The following is a 21153-nucleotide window of genomic DNA, read 5'->3' on the forward strand; positions in this document are numbered from 1 at the left end:
CTTTTTTCCCCCTCCCTGCATGCATTTATGCTTTTAATCAGAAATGAGAGCGTGCATTGCCTGGGAGCTCGAAGACCTTGCAGCAGCCGATAATTAGCCGCTCCAGTTAATGGGCCTGACTGTGCTCCGGTGCTACGCGACTCTCCGGTGTCATAACGTGGCACAGCTCGGAGAAGACGGTGCTCAGGGGTGACGCACATGTGGCACATGTCTCCGCACTTCACCACAGCCCTGTTCACACCTAAATGCCTTGCAGTCGGCGTGTCCCACTACATATGTTGAACTGCGCCCACTGATCAGGCCTGCTCTTCGTCAACCTCAGACTGATCCATGATCTGGGTGTTAAATCGTCCTTTTTTTTCCCCCTTTCATTCTCTAGAAATACGGACACATGCAAGTACCGTCTATTAGTTTTCAAAGTACGAGCTGTAATACTTCAAGTGCAACTGATAAAAGTAACGTGGCCTCTTTAGTATGTGCGCCGCATTTGTGTGTCTGCATTGCAGCATGTATGCTAATTTGGATAAATATACAACTTGCCCTGGGCCGTGAATTATAAATCGGGCTAATAATAATACACTTAGAGTCTCTTGCTTCTTCTAAATTCACACTGGATCAAAATACATCAGCTCCCCCGATTGTCACGTCGTGCATTCTCTATTCTGCGGGGTTTGCTGGAGACTTCACTTTGTTATTCAGCCAGTGGCTCCTTCCCTGGGACCGTATATTCATATTCATTCAGAACCTATAGAATGTGTCAAATAGAGGTGTCCTAATTGTGTCCTTGATGAAAGGCTATTAATATTGAACACTTTCACATGCACCCGTGTGCCAGCGCCCAGGAAAAATGTGTTTTCCCCTTCTTTCACCAAGACAAAAAAGCAGATCCGTTCATATCTCTAATGATACCTGATTCCCCAGGGGTTAGTGGCGAGACTCGCTGTGGCTTTAGCAGATTCATCAAACAAAATACGGCGCTCTTTCCTCAGGAGGCTGCGAGTCACATTGCGTTATATCACTGTTAATTAGAATGAAATATGCAGTTCAATTATTCTTTGTATTGCTTCCTGACACGTGTGCTCGTGCTAACTATGGAGCACTGATGTAACACCAAGTGTTAGAAAGCTTAGCACTTTATTTCCTCGATTTTTTTTCTCAAAGCCACAGTGCAGATCCCCCCCCCCCCCCCCCCCATACAGATTATCCATTTCCCAACAAAGTAGGCTCATGGCTATTCCCTGCAGTGGCTATGAAAACACAGCCTTTAAGAATTTGAAGGTTGTTGTAGTTCTCATGAGCAGTACTGTCATGATTCTGGCAGCAGTCGTCCTGATTGGCTGGGTGGCCAACTGTCTGTTCCCATGTGACATTGTTTTTTTTTTGATGCAGGCAGTAGCTGTCTGGTGGCCAGTGTCAGAGCCCGACAACCTCTGATCCGGGAACAGCAACTGTCAGGCCTGCACCTGTAGCACTGAGACCTCGCGTCCCCCCTCGTCCGCAGCGCGCGGTTGCGTTCAGACATGCTTTGCATCTCGCCGGCTCTCATTGGCCCGAGCAATACTCCAGAGACTGGGCATGATCCCAGCTGTTGTCTTCGTTTTAATGCACTCTGAATAATATTAAAGCGGAATCAGTTGAATTTATTAATGCAGCCAGCCCCTTGGAGAGATGCTTTTAAAGGCCAATGATTTAATTTCAGCTCTTAAAGGCCATCTTCTATTCTTGACGCTGTAAAGAGTTATGGCTTTTGCCATGTTTTAACACCACGGTGTGCTGTGGGCCACGAAATGAATTATTAGCAAACTGGAGCTGCTGAAAACAGCGGCTATTAGTGAGCGTTTTTCTCTCTGTTGTTATCTCAGTCTGATTCCCCCCCCCCCATCACCCGGAGACAACATCAATCCTGGTTACCTCGATTTATATCTTCTCTCACCAGGAGAGACCAGAGCAATGTGCCGACTTGGTAAGTTACAATCTGGAACAAACAAAAAAAATGAAGGTCACCACATCATTTAAAACCTCCCCCTGCTGCCCCTCCTCAGGTGTGCGTGTGCTCGCTCGTGTAGGCAAAACAATCAGTTAACTGTAGCAGAGCCGGCTCAGTCCATCAGTTGGGCTGTGTTTCCAGCGAGCCCGGCAAATCCTGCTCTTTATTGGTGTCAGAGTTCTGTCTGGAGGCACAGCGTGACCTCTACACCTTTAATTTAGGCCAGTTGGGGGACGTGGCGCGCAGCCACTGATCTCCATGACCCGCTACTCAGGTGGTACAAGCAGACCAAATAACACATGCATAAGAGCTCCAACACGTGTAAGCCAACTACGAGTCGTGCTTTTGTTACTTTGTCCTACTGTGCGCATTATGTCTCTCGGAGAGGAGGTCAGAGAACCTCAACGGCACTGCACATGTAACAATTACTAAGGGGGTGCTGAGAATAGTGGCTTATTCAAATGAGGATGGGTTTTTTTCCCCCGTTTTTTTTGTTTTTTTTCATGCGATGCATCTCCTTGTAAAGCAGCACAGAAGTGCGAAAGAGAAAGGGTGCACTGTTCTCTTTCTCTCTGCACTTGGTAGTTTGACGCCCGCTCCGGGGCTGAACATCACAGGAGCGGCTGCTGAAAAAACAGGTTGTATGGGTCCTTGCACACAGCCTGCCTGTGGTGCTGCCTGAAGGACTGCCATGGAAACAAGGAGTGTGACAGGCTCTGGGGGGATCCGCCACAGCTGCAGGCACTTCCTCTTTGACAGCCTGATGAAGACATCACTGCCACACCATGCACGACAACAACAACAACAACTGGAGGAAAAGAAGAGAAAAAAAAAGGGGGGGATCGGACAACTTCGACTGCTGCGTGGCTCAAATGTTCATTAGCGGGCTTGTAAAATCATCCTGGGATTTTCTCCCGTGCAATCAGGGACCACATTGTAAAGTGACTTCCTCTACGGAGATTCGTAGCCTTCCCCGGAGAAAATGCATAAACAAATAATTCCTTCAATATGAGTACACATCTTTGTGACGCGCGTGTGTGTGTGTGTGTGTTTTGCATGGGTGTGCATTGGCGCATGCAGCGTCAAATCAACAACCGCTGTAACCCTGTCAGACTCTCCTCTATGATCCATTGACTATGAATGATACAGGGAACATCCAAGTCCACAACCTCAGAGCCACAGCTCCACGGATCTGACAGCTCGGAGGCAGGCGGCCGCGGTCCCACATGACCCCCCGTAATGTCACCGGCAGCGTTTGCCTCGATGGTATATCTCCCCCATGACACGATATCATTTCAACTTCAAAACCGCTATTCACCAGAGTATTTTAGTTACACCGGGCGATGCGTGCACACTAGGGTCTCATACTTACATGTTCTGTCAGAGACAGAAGTCCTGGTGTGGCAATTGGGTTGTTTGCTGCAATGTCGATTATTAGTGCCATGGGAGTGTCGCTTAATTGGCTTCACTTCTTGGCGACACTTCACCAGGTCTTGCCAGTGATCTGCTTGTACCCCCCTCCTCTCCCCCCGGCACATCCAAAACCAGCGTCCCCACCGACCCCCCTCACCCCACCCCACAGCCCCAGTGGAGCCAAGAATGTAGGAGGGTTCCAGCCAGTGTGTGGGATTTAGCTCGTCAGAAGCTCAGGGTCACCTCCACACCCTCTCACTTTGAAATGGACCCCTGGTGGCAGCTCCTGGGAGAGCCCAGTGATGTCTCTATCAGCCTGTCAAAAGAGATAGCCCGGGGCTCCACCAGGTCCCCCCGAGCCAATCAAACTCTTCACCAGGCACAGATGGATGCTCTTTCACCAGGCGTGCTACTGCTGAGGAGGGGGGGGGGACCCGGCCGTGATGCTCAGTCCCCCAGTCAGTAGGAACAAACTCCCATTGCTGAGGTCCAAGCCTCAGTTCAGCCCAACTTCAAATATGTATATTTAAAAAAAATTGTGTGTAACATTTGTCTGCTTATCATTAAGACAGAGACAGGTGAAGAAGGAATTCAATTTCCTCCTGCAAATGACTGAAGGTTAACACGCCGGTAATGTAGATGAGCTCATATATTGAAATGCAGTATGACGTGTACATATTTTGTAAGAATAGAATAGAATAGAGTCTGTGACAATAATCAAAAATGTCCTCATCTGTTTTGCAAAAGTCCAAATGTAATCATGTCAACAATTGGTCATTTTGTATGTAAACTACCGAAATTGATAGAGGATAAACTAAATTGTTCTACTTGCAAAAACTATCGCGGAGAGAGACGTAAAAGAGTGTGTGTGTAACCATTAGATAGGCCAGGTGATTTTAGTGGAAATGCAAAGCACAAAGTGCTGAGGATGGAGAGAGAGAGAGAGAGAGAAAACCCTCTGTGAGATGATCTCTCTCTCTCTCTCTCTCTCTCTCTCTCTCATCTGGACCCTGTTATTGTGAGAAAGCAACAAAGCAGTGCATTAGGAAGCACACAGGAGCCACACGGCTTTGATGTGAGCTCGGTAACCAAGGCGCAGCGGTGGCCGGTGTGTGAGCTCTGTTCCAATGGCTGTGTTGTGTAATCAGATGTGTTTACTGTGTATTCAAGGAAAAGACGTGGTGTAATTCATCCTCACTAGAGTGCGGTTATTGTAAAAACACGGGCCAAAAGAAAAAAAACAGTAGCTCACAGACAGTGATCAAGATTCTTTATTTTAGGATTCTTGCAAATTCTCCATTTGATTACGCAGACATGATATCAAGTAAAAATAAACCGTCAAATGAATCAGTTTGACATGACAAACTTTAGTTAAAAAAATAAATACAGATAATACAGTGCACAGACACACGTGTATATATATATATATATGCTGAAATCAGTCAATCAAAACAGAACAAGGATAATAGAATTCAGTACGGTCCTAAATATGCACCAACACATATTCATTCTCCCTGATTATTGTACGAATTGTTTCACCTTTATAACATTAACATGGATAAAAATACATTGCCATGGTTTATTGTCCATAACCTCATAAGCTTCTATTAACTTCACCTTAAGGCAAATTTTCTGTTTAACCAAAGTAAAGAAAGAAGAAGAAAGAAGCCAAAACAGTGGAAATTTAAGGTAAACCAAGCCCTGACGCTTTTCATTCCTTTTCTAAATTATATCCAAAGATGAAGGCTGAGCCTCGCCGCGCTCCTTTCTTTTACCTCCAGGCTTGTGATTGACAGCGCCATGTGCCTCCCTCCTCGCTGCTGCAGTTCACAGCCCCTGTCAGGGGAGTGGCAAACACACAAGCCAGAGTGCGGCAGTCTGCCCCTCAGCAGCAGGGGGCAGAGTTAGGGTGGTATGGTGGGGTGCACGGGGTCAGGGGCTCTGCTCGCACTGGGGCATTGTTGTCAGGTAGACCGCGTCGCACCACATTCAAAAAGGAGAGCAGCCTTTCATCCAGTGTGTCCGCGGAGCCTACCTTTTCCTCCGGGGCTGGCTCTGGCTGGTGGGCGCTCTCAGCGCGCTGTACTGCACCTGTAAAAACAAACAGGAGTTTGGTCAGAGGCAGGTAATCCGAGCTCAGCGGAGCGCACGGTAATGGCTCCCCTGAGGAGAGCTGGTGCTGGGGAAAGCGAGGCGGGCTCGCCTGTAATGAATCATTTTTTAAACACAGGAGCAGAGGGGATTAATCACAGGGAGGAAGGATTTGAAGAGTCAAGGGTTCCGTACCAGTGTACGCCCCCCCCCTCATTCTGCACCACGATCACAATATTAGAAACAGACATCAACTGTTGAGATGACCTGCCAGGCCAGTCGGGGAGCAACAAACTGCATAATCACGCCTATGCAGTCATGTCCCTGAAAGAAAAACTTTGCTAAAGCTTGAGAATAGTGTGAAGTTCCCGACAACAACTGACGTGTAATTTTTTTCATGTGTCTGCAGACTGTAGCTGTGACCGATTCCTCCAGGCAAAAACAAAGACCTGAAATGTGACATTTGAACTCACAGCCTTGTTTTTTTTATATCATTTTGCCAGTTACATATGTAGAATCAAGTTCAAGATTGACTCACTCCTGTTTCAGTCTTTCTCTCAGAAATTCCATGATGTTCAAATGGATTTACAAATTAAATGTATGTTGTCAAAGCATGTTCCTTTTGACATAAAAAAATGCAATGGTCTGTTTTCGTGTTGTTTTTCTTCCCCCCACCAAAATAGCCACCATAGTCCAAAGAAGACTGATCATGGGGTAAACTGGAAAGGAGAAGAGAAAAAAAATGAAAACTTGCTTTTGAAGCATTGCTTGCTGAGCTCAAACAATACAGTGAATCTGTTGAATAAAGGTAAGAACTATGCTAATTATCCGGTCTCCATTATTAGAATGGGAGATGGAATGTGGGAACAAAGTGACTGCCTCCTGCATCAGAACATGAAACTGTCCTCAGAACTGACAGATGCTTCTTATTTCAGGACAGACACGGCGTTTTCAGAAGTCCCCGTTTGAGGCAGACTTTGTAGATGTGCTCAGGCACTAATTGCCAAGTCACATTTGCAAGAAAGACAGGAGTCAATTTTCAGCCTTTGTGGTGTTTTTGTGTCCGCACCTATCTGAGGATTGAAGTTCTAAGTCAACAAAAACAAAATATGTGGTCTATTGTTTTGGGTCTCCTGTGTATATGATGTTAAGGTTATTTTTCACAGCACATAATGAAACGTGCTTGTGATGAATCTTAAGGGTGTTTTGTTTTTTTTAACGATAGGAGCTATTTTCAAGATGTAGTTTCTCTTTTAAACCTGGCTAAAAAGTATTGTTTCCATGGGATTTGAAAGTGAGTCATTTTCAAAGCTCGAACGTCGTATCCCAACCGGGCAAGAAGACACACAAAAGATTCCGAATAAAAATGTATTTGCCACCTTGTTTTGCCAACTCAGTCAGCCAAATCTCAAACAACACAGGCTCCCTCAAACATCACAGAGAAGTCAGCCATGGCTTGCTGCAGGAGGACATCAAGGGTGCAGCAGAGAAAGAGGCTGGGGTGAGAGTGTGTTCCCAGATCCAGACTGGAAGGATTTCTTACTGAATTCTGTCTGGCGAGTCACCTGCGAGATGAAGGCGCTGTGTGTGGCACTTCATTTCCTGGCCAAGCAAAACTCTCAGTCAGAGAGCGGCGAGCACACAGCGCCACTTACAAAAACCCCTGACAGCTCTCCTCAGCTCTGTGATGTAAATGCAAATGACATATCAGCCATGGCTAATATGTAATCACATATGGCACCCAGAAAGACGACTGGGGCTCATGACTACATTAATTGACTCTACCACCCTGAAGTGACTGAGGCCACATCAGAGTTTCTGCGCTGACACAACAGCCACAGACGTCAGGAGCCCTCTGCCGGGCCTCGGCCAATCACCGACCAGAATGTTACACTGCTTCAATCGCGCAGACAAAATTGCTAATAACAGACGAGGCTGCGGTGATATGGATGAGGACAGATCTAAGCGTCCCCTCACTCAGGCGTCTACGGCGACTACACGTAGCCGCATCGAGGAATAATTGGGCCAGGGCCGCTTTAAAGGAGAGAGTCCATTAATAATCAAACCAAGCCAGAGGATATATTTCTGCAACACTTGGGAATTCTGGTACAGCAAATAATGCCGACATCTTCGGGGAATTCCCTCCCTATCTGTATGTAAAACTGGACCCTTACCTTTTGAACATCAGAAGGCACCCTCTTGAGGAAATCCAGTATTTCATTATTGTCAATAGTATATGGGTTGCGCAGCTTCTTGGTAAATTTGTTAACGCCTGTGAAAACAACAAGACATTAATAAATAAAGGTGTCATACCGGCCAACATATTTTTTTACACTGTTGTACAATGTAAAAGAAAAAAACAATAATAATTATGTACAGACTAGAGATCCCGCTAATGTTTGAGTAACCACAGTGATTCTGTTTCAACCAGCCAATGGTGACAGGTATGGAGAAAGCAATACTTGATCAGTGTGTTGCCATAAGAAGAACAACAGGCAAACTTTCATTGCAACTTTTCCTTACTTTTTGTTTGCTTCAACCTGATCATTTCTAGCACATCTATATTTACTCTGCACAGGACTGCGTAGCACCAAGAAGAAAATATCTCTGGGGTCTTGTAATGGGACCATTATATTCACAGCCCGCTACTGACTGTACCTCAACATGCAGACAAAGAACCTAAGGACTTAAATATGTGCAAGCAACTTGAAAGGCCTGCCTTGCAACCACAGAGATGGAGGTTAACTGGGGAGGCAGAGGAGTGTCTCAGACTGTGTGTTTTTTGTTTGATATGATGGTTTTTTGGTATTGATCGTGTTGAAGGCAGTGTGGAAGTACAGTGGTTGTGGGCTTACAGCTGGAGGAGGAGAGCCTGCTAAGGGCAGCACATCTCCCTGACCACTGAGATGACTGTCTATTCTGTATGACTACAGCAGATAATGAGAGGCTAGACCAGGAGCCTACAGACTGCCCAAGGACATCATGTATTATATACAGCTTGCTACTCTACCTCTGCTTTGTTTTTTCACACAAACCCTAGGCCTCGCCTCTGCTGGGCTCTGCCACGTCAGCCCACACTGAGCAGAGCAAAGCGAACCTCTGCAGCTGTCTGATCTCTGTGCATCTGCAGAGGTGTAGGAATCGCAGAGTTCTTAAATTACTCTACTTCATTAAATTCATGGATTTTCAGTTAGGAAGATGGTATAAGAGATGTGTTTTATAACAGTGGTACGGGGGTTGACTTTCATTGTACTTCTTGGGACATTTTAGTCATAGTGATGAATAATATATAGAAAGAAGCAGGTAGTGGGAGTTTGTTAGTACTTTTTTTCCTTATACATTTTCACCATGCCAAAATATACTTGATAATTTAGATAATTTATATTGTCTAGGATGCAATACTTACCCCATATCAGCACAATGTACCGCAGCGGGATATAATATAATAGTGCTGTTGACACGAACAGCACCAAGCAGGCCATGAAGGACAGGAAGGGAACAGACCAGTTGAATATGCTGTGAAACAATAACCGTGTCAGTCTAATGATGTCAGCGCATTTCAAAAAGAAACAAAAAAACCCGAAAGGAAATTGTTAAAAATTACTTCTTGACTCGCTCTCCGATGTTTGCAATCTCTTCCAAAACATTCTGGACGACCAGGACCACTTCCTGCACCATGTGTATCTTATCCATCAAACCCTTTTTTCCAGTTTCCTAAAAAGAAAAAAAAGAGAAACACAAAATGCACAGACACTGATGAGGCTTCACTGTATGTCAATTGTTGGGCAGGGTAGACAAAGACCAGTTTATCTCCACTCTGCTATTATGTGTGATTTATCTATTGAATGGCCCATAATGAGCAAACACTGTACATCTTCAGACGATACTTTTGAAGATGAGACGGGCTCAGTGCTCCGAGACTGTTATGTGGACGGCTGAGAGATTTTAGCTTTTGTCTGCCACACACAATGGAGCTGTTGCACGAGTGCGGCACAATCAAGACTCTCTAGGTAGATGAAAAGTACACAAAATGGCCAACCGCAATCAGGCAGACAGGACGACCTAGACGAGAATTGCAGGGGCCTCAAAACTTGGGAGGGATTTCATTCCAGCAGCCGGCACAGGACACGCTCAAACATGTTTTCACAAATCTGTCAGGTCGGGTTTTTCTAACACTTTCTCAGACAAAAAAACTCCATCCTGCCAAGAACGCCAGTGTGTGATATGTGCTTGTTCACGCTCTCCCTCATATGATTCTTGTTACAACCATCGCTGCACATGAAGTATTATTTGCTTTTTAAAGCACAGAGATAGTAATGACTGAGTCAAGCAATAAGTCAACATGTGAGGGAAGGGTTGGAGGGTTTGTGTAAAAATGAAGAAAAAAATGAAAAAAAAATGAAAAAAAAGAGAAGAGTAATCACATCAAGGCTAGATATAACGAGTGTGAAGCCTTCCAGAGGCAGAGGAGTGACTAATGATAACACAAGCAACACAAGCTAAAGAGGGCTGAGAAACCTCACATCAAAAGGAGGAAATAATGACAGGAATGATGACAAAGAGGAGGGTGGGAGAGGAAGAGCGAGAGTGAGAGGGGAGGAATGAGAGCGTTGGGGGGGGGGTTTTGATGGACCTAACCAGGAGGCTTGAGGATGTCTATATGTTTACGTTACAAGTCGGCCAAAGTCGCAGCCCGTGTGCACTGACGGGGTCCAGACAGAACGCCTTTATCAGAGCTTCACGAGACAGCCCCTGGGAACGCGCTGTCTGCCAGCAGAGAGGGAGACTCCCCACTGTCAGGCCCACTCTTCTCCACGAAAGGCGCAGGAAGAGAGCAATTCCCACACTAGCAGAGCCTCCCCCACCCGGGCTCCGGCTCTGGACAGACACTGGAGGCTCAGTACTGTCCAAAAAAGGAAGAACTATCACAAATATGCCCTCTTGGAGTTTTAACATCTCGCGGTCTCGTCGTGGGGGAGAGAGGAGTGTCTGTGCGCGTGCATCGTCCTGCTCCACTCCGCTGCATTGTGGGTGTCGAGCACAAGCTTCGTGACGGTTCTTTTACTCCACATTAGGTGTTAATTGAGCTTTTTATTCCAAGTTTATTTTGAAAGCAGGAAACAGCTCAGTTTTTATCTCCATCCTTATGAACACATCTGAAAACGTATATTGCATGACCGTCCACGTACACTGGGCAAACTGTATGCGTGCTTGTGTAAACAGGAAGCAGATTTGTCTACTCCGCAGTCTCTTACTGCTCTTCTTTTTCATATTTTCATTTAAACTTGTTTGAGGGACCCAATTATATGATTTAGAGTTGAAATCTAATAAGAGATATGAGGCATTTTTAAACTGCAGATTTAACTGCAGTGGATGCACATGCAATTTAAATGTATCCAGAAATTCAGTCCTGGCAGGATAGAACAGACACTTTCATTTGTGAAAGTTAAAACAGTCAACTAGATGTACTCTGAAGCATGCATCTGGAGACGGAGCTCTTGTGATTATCATTTTTTATCTGCTTTAAGGTTTTCGAAATCCTCCATCTCCTGAGCGATCACAACTGAAGTCCGCCCTAAATTAATCATTTGATAATATTCTATAATCGTTTGCTCATTTTCTCTTTTCAACACGTACACGAGTGCAGAGAAAACAAAAAGAAATAAAAGATTTCCTTCTGAAATGGAAAAGGATGAATAAATTTGGGACGGACTAAATGAATCCCTAAATGTCTGCTGATTAGAAAACCGGTGTGAAATCATATTCTCGTTTCAAATAAAATTGTAAAAAGCTTCCTTTTAAGGTGGAGTAATGGAGAGCCAATTTGATCTCCTGCAGAAAGGTAAACATACTCTCACAGACATGTAGGGTGTTATCAGAGACTGGAAAAAGCTCATTTAGCATAATTTTAATTAGAATAATCGGTGCCAAATTTGAATTCTCTGCCTGAGTACTTTTTTTCAGATGACTTTTCTGACAAAGATAAGAAGTGCATCTAAATGAAAAACACCTGTGTTCCTGGCAAATTATCTCACACGGAGGGAAAATGAGCTGACGAACTAATCTGCTGGCATGAAACAGGAACCGGAGCATCTCTTTAGGCTTTAATGTGTCGGTGGGTCCGTGTGCGACGGCTCTCATAATGCACATCGCAGATCACGACCTGGACAGGCTGTCTATGTGGTGTGCTCAAGGAGACCCGGCGGTGACTGTGGATATCGGGTGAGCGATAGAGTAACCCCCGCCCCAAGCCCAGTATAGCACCCCCGCAAATGCCTTCCCAGCCCCCAACCCCCCCAAACTCCCCTGGGCTGGACTCTGGGAGTAAGTCAACCCAAGACCAGCATTTCCAGCCAGGGGGCAACGAAAGGGCCGTTTCATCTTCCATGTTCATTTCTATTGGAGATCTATGGACTTGTTTTGCCTCTCTGTTTCTTTATGTTATGATTAAATATTGTCTATCTGCACAATTGATACCCAAGGCCAAAGGGAAGTCACTTTCCCCGCACATAATTTGTAAGCTGCCTCTTTCCCCGAGGACAGATTTGTTCACAGGCAGAGAATCTGTTCTGTATTATCCTGATGTAACACTGCCTAGCCTTTCGTCTCTCTTTAACGTCATGCCTTCACATTCTCGCTGCTCTGTCTGAGGTTTACATATTTCCTTCCTCAAGGGGACAAAAGGGGGATAAAAACATATTTGAGTGGTAATCATAACCTTCTCAGAGGGAGAAGCTTTTATTCACATGTTAGAGGAGAGACTAGGGGAAAAAAAACGCAAAGGCTTTGAAGTCATCAAATTTAACACTGATCACTCTTTAACCCCAAATATTTTTTAAAGAAGACTTTGATAGGAGGTGTTAAGCTACAACGCTTGATCTAACTGCATGATATCACATTCAAGTGACAGCAAGACCATAACAAGACTTTCAAATAAGCCACTTTAAATTAAAGTTGACAGCTTAAAACAAACATGGGTGAGTGCTTAATTAGTAAATGAAAGGAGATATTTCATTTCCTCTGAGTGTGAAAGGGTTTAGGAGCCTCATGGAAAACCTTTCAAAAAGCTTTGAGAGGCGAAAGCTGACTTTGGAAACACATGCGGCATATTGAGAGAGTTTTAAACCTCTCTGCAGACACGGACCTCTCTTAAAAGGAGAAAAAAGGGAAATATTGAAGTTTCAAGGCAAATTAAATATACAATTGTATGTTGTTTAATGTTCATAAAAACACTTAATGTCCGGTGTCACTGTTGTGTGTATAAGCACCAGTTTGCCGGTTCCCTAGCAATGATACCAAGTGCGGTTTCCCACTTTGTGTGTGCAGACGTATCATGCGAGTTTCATCTGCGAATTAGCTCATCTTTTCAGACAGGAGTTGGTGGATGTGCCTTTGTTTTTAAAAGAAGCTGGCTTTGTCCATAGCCCCAAGTCATCACAACAGAATATATTGAGCGCATTATGGATATGAATCCTGGGCCTAGACACGCAGCGCAGGGGTCATTGCTCGGAGGCTTAGCGTTAGTTCCACACTTCATTGCCATAAAGCAATAATACACATCCCTGTAAACTCTTCCTTCTTTACAGAAGACAGTGGGATAAGTGTAATTGAATATTATTTGCTGTGGGGAAATATCATTTTCAGGCTACTTAAACATTTCCTGTTTTTTTCAAGAGATACCAGCGAGATGCATAAATAAATGTTATCATTTTTGGATTTCTCACAAATGAAGAATTGAAAAAGATCAATAACCATTGGGGCAGATAATTAGTTTGCTCCTGTATTATTGTAGTTTATTCATTTGTTCTGGTATTAAAAAGGTAATTGTCAACATTACTATTCCTTCTGGACAATGCTAATACAAAATCGGTACAATCTGTAACGGCTGTGCAAAATATACTGATCATGCTGTTTAAATTCAAGTAATATAGTTTTTCAAAGGGCTGCAGTGTCTCAGCGGAGTGACACTGAATACCCAGAGGATCAGAATAAAGAGCTACATGCTACAACTGTTTCGAAGATGCTGCCCTCATTTGGAATGCATGAAAATATTTCTATTCTTAGTTTGAAAAGAGCTTCTGAGAAGTAACTGTCATAAAGCTAAAATATTGACTAGAACCCGTACTCTACCTTTTCAAACAAGCATGTGTTCATTTGTAGGAAGAACCAGGCATCTGCTGAACCAGGAATTTGTACTAGCCAGCAGCACAAGTATACATTTAATCTAACCTTGGTTATTCAGAAAGGAATATTATCAGGGTTTGATAAATACAAAAAGGATTTCTGTACAAAGTAATGTCACAGTGAAGTGTTAAAAAAGCTGTTGTTTATGATGAATCTTAAAAGATATATTTATATTCATAGTGAACACTCAAAAGTGATAACATTCCACCAAAACACATTATCCCTTAAAATGTTGGAAAGAGACTAGATGAAATACCTTCTCGTCTTCCTCTTCTTCGTCACCCATGCTCATGTTCACCTAAGAGAAAATAAAGGGTAGAAGGTGATTTCAAACGAACGGGACATGTGGGCACTGGAGCATTTTTAACAAACACCTAGTAATGAAATTTTCTTTGAGTACATTCACCCCTATTGGGAGAGGCTTGTTTCCATAGAGACTGCATCACAGGGGTGACCTCACACAAAAGGAGAGGTGAAAGAGGGCCTTCTTCACAAGAGCACTGTCACACCAAAGCAATCTCATTTCTCCACAACATAAGCACACAGAAAAACAGAAAGAGGAAAGGAGGGGAAAAAAAAACACATTTAATTTGGATGCTGTTGCCTAGATCACTTTATATCAAGTCATCCCTGACCCCACTGTGGTGCACACTGTGACATTGCCTGGGAACAGAGCTGTGTCATTGCCAGCTAGAGGGTCACAGAGGGGTGACAGAGTCTCCACACTGGATATGAGGGTGAGCCTGGGCTTTAACATTGCCTAGGGACGGCATCTTTGCCAGCAGCCATAAACACAATCACTGGGCCGAGGATGTTGCTTTGGGGAGGGTGTGAGAACAGGCCAGGCCCCTGGCTGGCCGGTGAGGAGGCTTACAACACAGTGAAATTGGGGGGCAGTCGGAAGTGTGAACAGCATTAACCTTCATAGACATGTGTAGGGCAAACATCATTTCCATAGCAGTAGATAGAGAGGAGATAGTGGTGTGCTGCGGACAGAACTATAGTCTTGCCTTTTCAGATGCGGTGAGACTATATCAACAGACTATAGACTACACTGTACATTTACAGTGATTTAATTTCACTGGCTTCTCGCTGCTTGATGTTTTATTGGGCCCCTGGAGACAATGTAGAAGCTAGTCTAACCAGCTATAAAACATGTGGAACACTGGCACGGCGGACTGTACTCAGAGGTGCCTTTTATAGAGCAACTCTGGTATTATATAGTATGTATGCAAGTGCAAGAGTTGTTAATTGACATTACTGCAAAACTGCCATTCGCCCAACGTGCACCAAAAGGATTTGAATTCCGTCAGGGTATCACCATCGGTGGCTTGACTTAGCTTGAGTCTGCACTATAACGGCGTGCATCTACAGATCTGTATGGACGAACACTGAAAGAGTTTTGACTCCTTACTCACCAGGTCCTGGTTGGAGTTGGCCTTCCCCACAGAGAGCTGGAAGTAGTTCCAGCCGGTGAGCAGGAGCAGGAAGAGGGGCAGCATGAAGAGCTCCCAGTGCCACACCGTCACAAGGAAGATCTGAAGAGACAGGACGTGACAATATAACGCAAAGCACATCACACCATAGCACGGTCATCTCAGCAAGCTTGTTCCGAAACAAAAACAAAATATGAAGCCATGCCCTAAATTTCATGAAAAGCAAGCATGTAACGCCACTGAGATTTACAGCCTATGGCAACAGATTTTATTCTTAGTGGTTTGAAAGTAGCAGAATTCAGGGACAACTTTTAATATCTTGAAATCCTATTTATCTATACCAGTAACACTGTGCTGGCAGAGTGCCTTGCTGCTGAAAAGAAAGTATGACATGGATAGGCATGGTGTGCTGTCTTTTAACTGGCACATCAAATCCTCTTAGATTTGGAGGCAAGCGAGGCTCTTTTGACGAGGCACATATGGCAACTGGAGAAGCATTTGCAACATTTACCCCCTCCGTGGCGATGATACTGAGAAAAGCCAAGACCCCTGGTAGAAATAAGATGGATCACACTGAATGAGTAATCCTTCATAATTCTGTAAAGGAGTGGTGCTAAGTACGTTGCACAACACCCACTGCATTTCACAGCAGAGAACTAATTGGACGGCTGCATTTAAACCCATTTAGTGACAGCCTAATGAGTCTGTCTCCAACTGAAATTATCAGGAACGTGTGAGGAGGAACCTGCCGGCAGGTTGACAGGGATGAAATAAAAATGTCCCCAACAGCAAGTTGAATCTTAAAATCTTTCATAACGTGATTATACGCGAATATGCCAACAGACAAATTTCACAATATAACTTCTCGCTCATACTTTATATACATTTTCTCTATAATTAATGCATCACTTGCAGCATTGAAAGTCATTTTTTTCTCCTTTGTTTCAAAATGTTGAATGTGACTGCTGTGCCGAACCCACACAATGGCAGCACTGTGCAGACTAGGCTCGAAAAAGCTGGAGGCTGGTTAGAGTATGAACAATATGTTCGAGTTAAGCCCGAGACAGGATGTGAAGCACTGGGGCCTTCGGGCCTCAATAGCAGGCCTGTAAACAACAGACTGCTCCTGTCATAGTAACCATGCAGAAGTCTGTGCACGTTGCTCTGGGGGCCAGTCTACCTACTGCCACACCAGGCGTAGGTTCAAATGGCCACTAGAGAAACGTGAACCATGAGTAATGCAGACAACACTGTGGCCCGAGTGCCCAAGGCTTCACCACTGTAACACTTATTATCCCCCCATACAACCTGGGAGATGGTGGGTGAGCTGAAGCGTAATGCAGGAACACAGCGGGATGACCAAGACAAACGGAAATGAACAGTATGAACAATATGTTATTGTTAGTTGTTTTATAAGACCCCGTTTGAATTACGTACACAGCAACAAACTAGAGCCGGTGGGGGATTTATATATAAAAAAAGGTAAACAATGAATATGCATGATGTGCAAAGGTAGCTGCGGTACATCTCCTCACTGTTATGAATAACCTACGTCATGTGTTGTCACCTCAGTTCCCATGAGGCGATTCTAAAGCGACGCTCCCCTCACCCCAGAGGAATTCAGCTGGCTGGAGGACAGGTAGCTTGTCATATTCCCAGTATTCTCATGAAAAAAGGAATAAGAAAAGGGGGAAAATGTGCCTAGAAACTGACATGAGCCCAGCAGGAATGTTGAACCTCCTTGCCCTCCCTGCAAAAGCTGCTACATTAACCACTAAAGTCTAATTGCTTGGTCTCTGTCTTCCTGTGCAAGTCAACAGAGGGAGCCAATTCATTTCCGCCCAGGGAGCCGGCAGAGAGAATCTGTCACAGGTATTCATAATCGCCCACTAATGCAAATTTCTGCTCACCGCGTTCTGGCTCAGTGGACAAGATAAAAGCCTACAGAAATACAATGCCTTGTGTCTAAACCGAGAGCTTAAGTGAGGGTATAAACCAAAACTGTCAGAAGTATCTCCTCAATTCTTCCCTCATGGTGTGTCAGCCCATGTGTTCAGCATTTACATGCTTCCTTAACACTAATAAAAAGGATAGAGGAAAAACATCTGGCCAAAGCTGCGAGATTCCTTCACTCAGGTGCACAGACGGAGACAGTGCCGTCAGATATCCCACAGTAATGAGCAGAGACAAGGCTTTACCTTCCCTTTTGCCTCCACACGTTCACCAGAGTTTCTGTGAAATGGAGACAGAACTAACTCCCCAGTAAGTGGTTTAGGTTTTATTAGAAAGAAGCTAAATGTGATTAAAGGACATGTTGGACAAAGTGCAACCTTTCAAACATTACAGTGTAAATCTGTTTAAGAAAAAATCCAAATTTTTAATTGCCTGCAAGAGACGGGCTCCATTTCAGCCTAAATGGCCTGACTCCATTTTTTTTTTTTATCTATCAAGAAACTAAGCATGACAGGTAAAAGCTTGATAATACTAATATGTTCCTCGAGCGTTAAAACAGTCATTTATTTAACCAAAAGTGAAACGAAGAAATAAACAAAAGCAAGGGAGGTGATAATTAATGACATACCTGAGCGTTTAGGATTACACACAACAGGACTGGATAACAAACGACTTGTAATTGAAAAAGTGCTAGTATGCATGTCTGGGAGGAGTGTCTCTAATGTAAGAAACCTCCCTTGACAAACACCCTTTAGCTGAAAAATGTCTGTATGATTATGCACAGGGTGCCTGGGGAGAAAAAAAAGAATGAATTAATAAAACTATTAGCACACGATGGAGTATATGATGGAGATGCACTCTCCTTAGCCACCTGTAAGCGCTTGGAGAAGGGGGCAACCCTGGGCAGAGCAATTCTGCCAGCAGGGTTAAGAACAGCCTGACAGATTTGTTTTATAGTGCCATTAATATGATTCCACTAAATGCATTCTGCGCCTTCTCATGCAGATCCCCTGGCCAGCAGAATCCGGCACCTAATAATAAAGCACTCAGCGATTAAAAGTGTGAATAAAATAACTTAAAGCTGAGCAAGCATGGCAGCTCCCACCACCCACACTCTCCCAGGAGACGCAGAAGGGATCGTAGTAGGAACAAAGGGACAAAGACACCCTCTGTAAGAGTTTCTACCATCCTGTAAATTGATTAACAGAGGATGGGGTGGCCCAGTCTACCAACCCAAACTACTGACTGGCAGACGTACCACCAGACTGCGAGCCTGCCAAATGTTATCCTTATACAATGCAGCAGACAACCGACTATAAAAACAAGCGTCACATCAGTATAACACAAATAATACTGTCGATGAGCCAAGTTAGTGTCATGTCATAGCACATGGTTTTGTGCAGAGAAAAAAAAAAGGTACATAAAAACAAGCTTTAGACAAATAAAGAAAATTCACAGTACATTCCAAAAAATTCCCTTAATTTTTGCTTAAGCCTATGCACTATATCCAAAACATGGATGATTTCATCTTGGCTTTATCGCCACTTCTTCTCTTCGGTTGCACTTCACTTGGAAAGCTCAACAAAGCGAGAAGAGCGCCAGCCAGAATTATGAGGGTCAGTCATGGGGGCTGTGGATGGATGCCAGATTACGTGAACATATACTGAAAGAGTTAACAAGACTAGCTTCGGGCTGCAGGGTTTGTGCGTGCGTGTGCGTGGCTGTAGCTGTGAGACAGGAAAAAGAAAATATTCCATGAGTATGTGCAAGTATTGGATGTACAAAATAAATTAAAATGACTATTAAAAAAAAAATAGTTGGGGACCCTCCCTAAAACCTTGAATTGTCTTTACTCTGGTAGAGATGTTCTTTTTCTGGGTGAAATCAAGGGCAGAAAAATTAATCTGCATTACTTTGTCAATTAAAATGCACACACACACAAAGAGAAGAGATTAATAATGAATCAAAAGCACAAATAGCAGCTCAGCTCACGCAGGTCTTTTTTTTCCAGCCAGGCTGAAACGGAGTCTGGCTGAGGGCTTATGAAGGGGACGGGAGCGGCAGGCTTTAAAGTAGCTGTAAACGCAGAGCAATGAGACATGTAATTTGTGTTGAGCTCGGGCCAGTGTAGGGACAGGCTTTCAGGGGGTGTCGGAGGCAGAGGAAGAGCAGATAAGATTTCTCTTCGGGGCAGGTAGTGTGTGGGCAGCCATAGTGCTCTGAGCTAACGCTGAATAAATATTTCACATACGCTCAGCTCAAGTCTTATCGACTGGGGGAGAGAGGGAGGGAGAAAGAGAGAGACCGCATTTGAGGGAGAGAGAGCAATAAAATGGGGGAATTTCATGTCCCTCTTCAGCGGGTCGAAATCAGTTGTACCGCGGTGTGTTACAATTTACAATCCAATTTTCAAATCAAACACGGATTTACTGACGTTGTTATTTACTGTGAGTAAGCTGCTCAAGTTAAGTGGTTAGTTTTCCACTTTATAAATTATTACTATTCATCTACCTTATGATTAAAATAAATGATAAACATTTAAATATGTGGCAATACAACCACAAACAATTGAATTTTAGGGGTAAATTGGAAATTAAAATTAAACCATTGTAATAATTCAAATATAAGAATTCATTGTACATTCATTTTTCCAATTTATATATGTTTTTATAAAATAAAAAAGTTAAATGCCATAGCAAATGCCACAGCTAGTAAGAATGATTGCACAGCACAGTGCAATAGTGATAGCAGCTCTTTATCAAAGTGCCGAGAAAGAGCAGCCGTGCGAGGCAGAGCATTAGCATTTGCTCACAGGGCCAGCGCTGGCCGTTGTCTCCCCGTCTGTCTGACACATGCCAGGGCCAGACCAGCACCAGTACGAGGCTGGAGCGGGGCAGTCAGCGGGTGCCCCGTGGTGCCTGTCAGTGGTGGCTACACTGACCCCGCACTCCGGCACTGGCCACTAGTGTTTAATCCGTGTCGGGAGCGTTAACACTGAGCGACCTCCTGGGTGACAGATCTGCCATGCGAGCCTTTCCCCCTGAGGAGGTGGTGGAGGGAGTGGTACGGACTCCCTCTCCCTGTCAGCTCGGCTCAAACGCACGTTAACGTGGCGGGGCCAAGACCGGCCCCGGAACTGCCACACAAGGGGGCGGACAGGTTGCCACCTCAGCTGCCTGGGGAGGTGGTGTCCTCTGTGACTAGGAAGGTGGTGAGCGTGTTAAATGTAGTCATTATGATACAGCACACACAATGGGGTTAAACGCAGAGCATACTTCATCTAGGCTGGAAACACGCGCAGTAGAAAACACCGGTGCAGCAGATGCACAGTTAAAACCTTCTCAGGTGTCAACGCATTTGTTTTGGCGCCGTGATCCAATACGATTCAGAAGAATTTTTACTTGTTCATACTTAAAAGTTACTTTCTGCTCTTTAATAATGCTCATGATAATAATGTTCATGATAATGATGAATTTAGTTAGTTTAAATGTAATCAAATGTGTTCACAAAACTGAAATCCATGTCTTAAATCTTATAAAACTGGGAACAACTTCGCAGCCCTAATGAAGAGAATATTAGCAGTGAAAGCTTATTAATCCCACTAATAGGCGGACATGTTTCAAGGTTACACGTTGCATTCAGCCAGCCTCGGGAGCTGTCAACTGACACGCAGCCATTCAGAGCAGCTAAATAACAATACTGTGTTAAAATCAGGAGGCACTGCTGAGCAGTTTGAAAGTAGTCACAGCCTATCATTTAATAATTAATAGATCTCAGACTCAAAAGCATGAATACAAGGATCACCATCACGTTTTTTCTTCCCCTGCTTCCCACTGCACAGTCTGTGAGAACTCCCACAACCGTGGCGATGGAGAGAGTGTAACCCCCCTGAGACTGAAGAAACCCACTCCTTGAAGGCCGCCAACTTTTTTCAAACAGAGAGAAAACAGATGCAAAGAAGAAACAAGGAGACAATTCACAGGCGCGCACAGTCCTCTCGCTGTTCTCACAAAAGCTCTGCCACACTGCAATGCAGTATACCGCAAATGGGCAGATCCAAGGCTCACAAAGCATCTCATTTTCAGGGAC

At 44.2% G+C, this 21153-nt stretch overlaps 1 protein-coding gene across 2 annotated transcripts in view; it reads right to left on the bottom strand.

Moving 5' to 3' along the window:
- Positions 1-4648: 4648 nt before the first annotated feature.
- The window catches only part of mctp2a (multiple C2 domains, transmembrane 2a), a 31548-nt gene continuing 15043 nt past the window's right edge, over positions 4649-21153 (bottom strand). Inside the window, exons 18-24 of one of the 2 annotated variants that reach the window (XM_035641823.2) lie at positions 15094-15213; positions 13932-13973; positions 9096-9205; positions 8898-9007; positions 8502-8615; positions 7666-7763; positions 4649-5491 (exon numbers count right to left, since the gene is read on the bottom strand). In XM_035641823.2, the coding sequence (XP_035497716.1) occupies positions 5432-5491; positions 7666-7763; positions 8502-8615; positions 8898-9007; positions 9096-9205; positions 13932-13973; positions 15094-15213 (654 nt within the window). In that variant the 3' untranslated portion in view covers positions 4649-5431. The remainder of the gene's footprint in view (positions 5492-7665; positions 7764-8501; positions 8616-8897; positions 9008-9095; positions 9206-13931; positions 13974-15093; positions 15214-21153) is intronic. The other variant, XM_035641824.2, reaches the window with a different exon arrangement.

Source organism: Scophthalmus maximus, chromosome 7 (genome assembly GCF_022379125.1).
Source record: "Scophthalmus maximus strain ysfricsl-2021 chromosome 7, ASM2237912v1, whole genome shotgun sequence".
NCBI lineage: Eukaryota > Metazoa > Chordata > Actinopteri > Pleuronectiformes > Scophthalmidae > Scophthalmus > Scophthalmus maximus.